The 1465-nt window shown below is 40.3% G+C and overlaps 1 protein-coding gene across 1 annotated transcript in view; it reads right to left on the bottom strand.

Annotated features, from left to right (window-relative positions):
* The window catches only part of LOC100956537 (protocadherin beta-2-like), a 25026-nt gene that overhangs the window by 18297 nt on the left and 5264 nt on the right, over positions 1 to 1465 (bottom strand). Inside the window, exon 2 of the mRNA XM_012806974.2 lies at positions 12 to 512. Within this exon, the coding sequence (XP_012662428.1) occupies positions 12 to 512 (501 nt within the window). The remainder of the gene's footprint in view (positions 1 to 11; positions 513 to 1465) is intronic.

Genomic DNA, 1465 nt, shown 5'->3' on the forward strand with positions numbered 1-1465 from the left:
TTTCTTCCCACATCCAAGTCCTCAGCATTTTCCAAAGGAATAACTGTTCCTGGTGGAGTGCTTTCTAGGATTTTCAGCTGCATTTCATTTTCAAAGAATACTGGTGAATGGTCATTTACATCTACGATCTGGAGCTCATTTGTAACAAACTGCAAAGGGTTTTGTAGTAGTATCTGAAAATGCAGTATACATGGTTCTGTGGGGCCGCATAGCTCCTCTCGGTCCAATTTCTCATTCAGGAGCAAATCACCTGTCTGATGATTGAGCTGAAAATGCTGTTTGTTTCCTTTGGACACAACTTGGGCCCCCCTTGCAGCCAATTCCTCTACCCTCAGCCCCAGATCCTTTGCTAGGTTAGATATTAAAAAGCCCTTCGCTTTTTCCTCAGCCACAGAATAGCGTCTCAGCTCAGACCCGGCCAGAGATCCACCCAGAAAAACAAAGAGAAGCAGGACTTGCCTTTGTCTGAGAAAGCGGTCCCCTTCGGCCTCCATTGCACTTTTTGCCGTGTTCTTCCAGGGAAAGTCTCCAAGCAGAACCTCATACAGCGCTGGGGAACGCAGTTTTTTACCTCACAACCTTTGCAGAACTCGCAAATAATCCTTTTCAGAGGCTCAGATTTCCTTGTTTAAAAATCTGCCTGGTTTACCTCACTGGATCCGTGCATCAGAGTATGCCCAACCCCTGTGGTTTAATTCGCCTTCTTAGTCAACAGTGCCACCACGCGTTCACTTCACTCAGTTTCCAAATCTTGAAAGTGTGTTTTTGTTATTCTTTGTAGGGTTTTTTGGTTGGTTGTATGTATCACTTATTCCCCCTTTTAAGTCCAGTTAATGCTACTGGAGAAGTTTTTTCAGCTATGAGTTAAATACATACAACCTAGGAAAGTGAAATTTGCTTATATCTATGAGAAGTGATTGTTCTTGGTGGAGTCTTCATTTACGTGATTTTGCAGAAGTGTACACATACCACATTCTATTTCTCCCCTTCTATAATTATTACACACACATTTTATAAGATCTCACTTCAGATGTTGTGAAGAGGATGCTTCACTATCCTCTTTGTGTTTTACTCATTTTCTACATTTTGTAAAACGTTTATGAGTTGCATTTATAGCCAGAAAAATACTATGAAAAAACAATCTTGTGCAAGGTGGTAGAAAAACTGTAATAGATCATATAAGAGGGTAGATCCAGGGAGCTACCCAGGCTCAATTCCTTCAACATTTCCACACTCAAGGAACATTTCAGAGTACTTTCTCCTCTTCTTATTCACTTATTTTACAGTTATTTGTTTCATCTTTGTTAACTTATTTCCACAATTAATTGAGTTAGTAGAAGTTAAGCACATAATGGTAGGAAGACTATACCTCACACAGTTTTCCACTTTAATGAGGTACACAGTCTTTCAGCAGATGTTCAAACAGTATGAAAAGTGCTGGATAGGAATGTGCTGAAAATATGCA

The sequence above is a fragment of the Otolemur garnettii genome, unplaced genomic scaffold (genome assembly GCF_000181295.1).
Source record: "Otolemur garnettii isolate 467f Iridium unplaced genomic scaffold, OtoGar3 scaffold00003, whole genome shotgun sequence".
In the NCBI taxonomy this organism is placed as follows: Eukaryota; Metazoa; Chordata; class Mammalia; order Primates; family Galagidae; genus Otolemur; species Otolemur garnettii.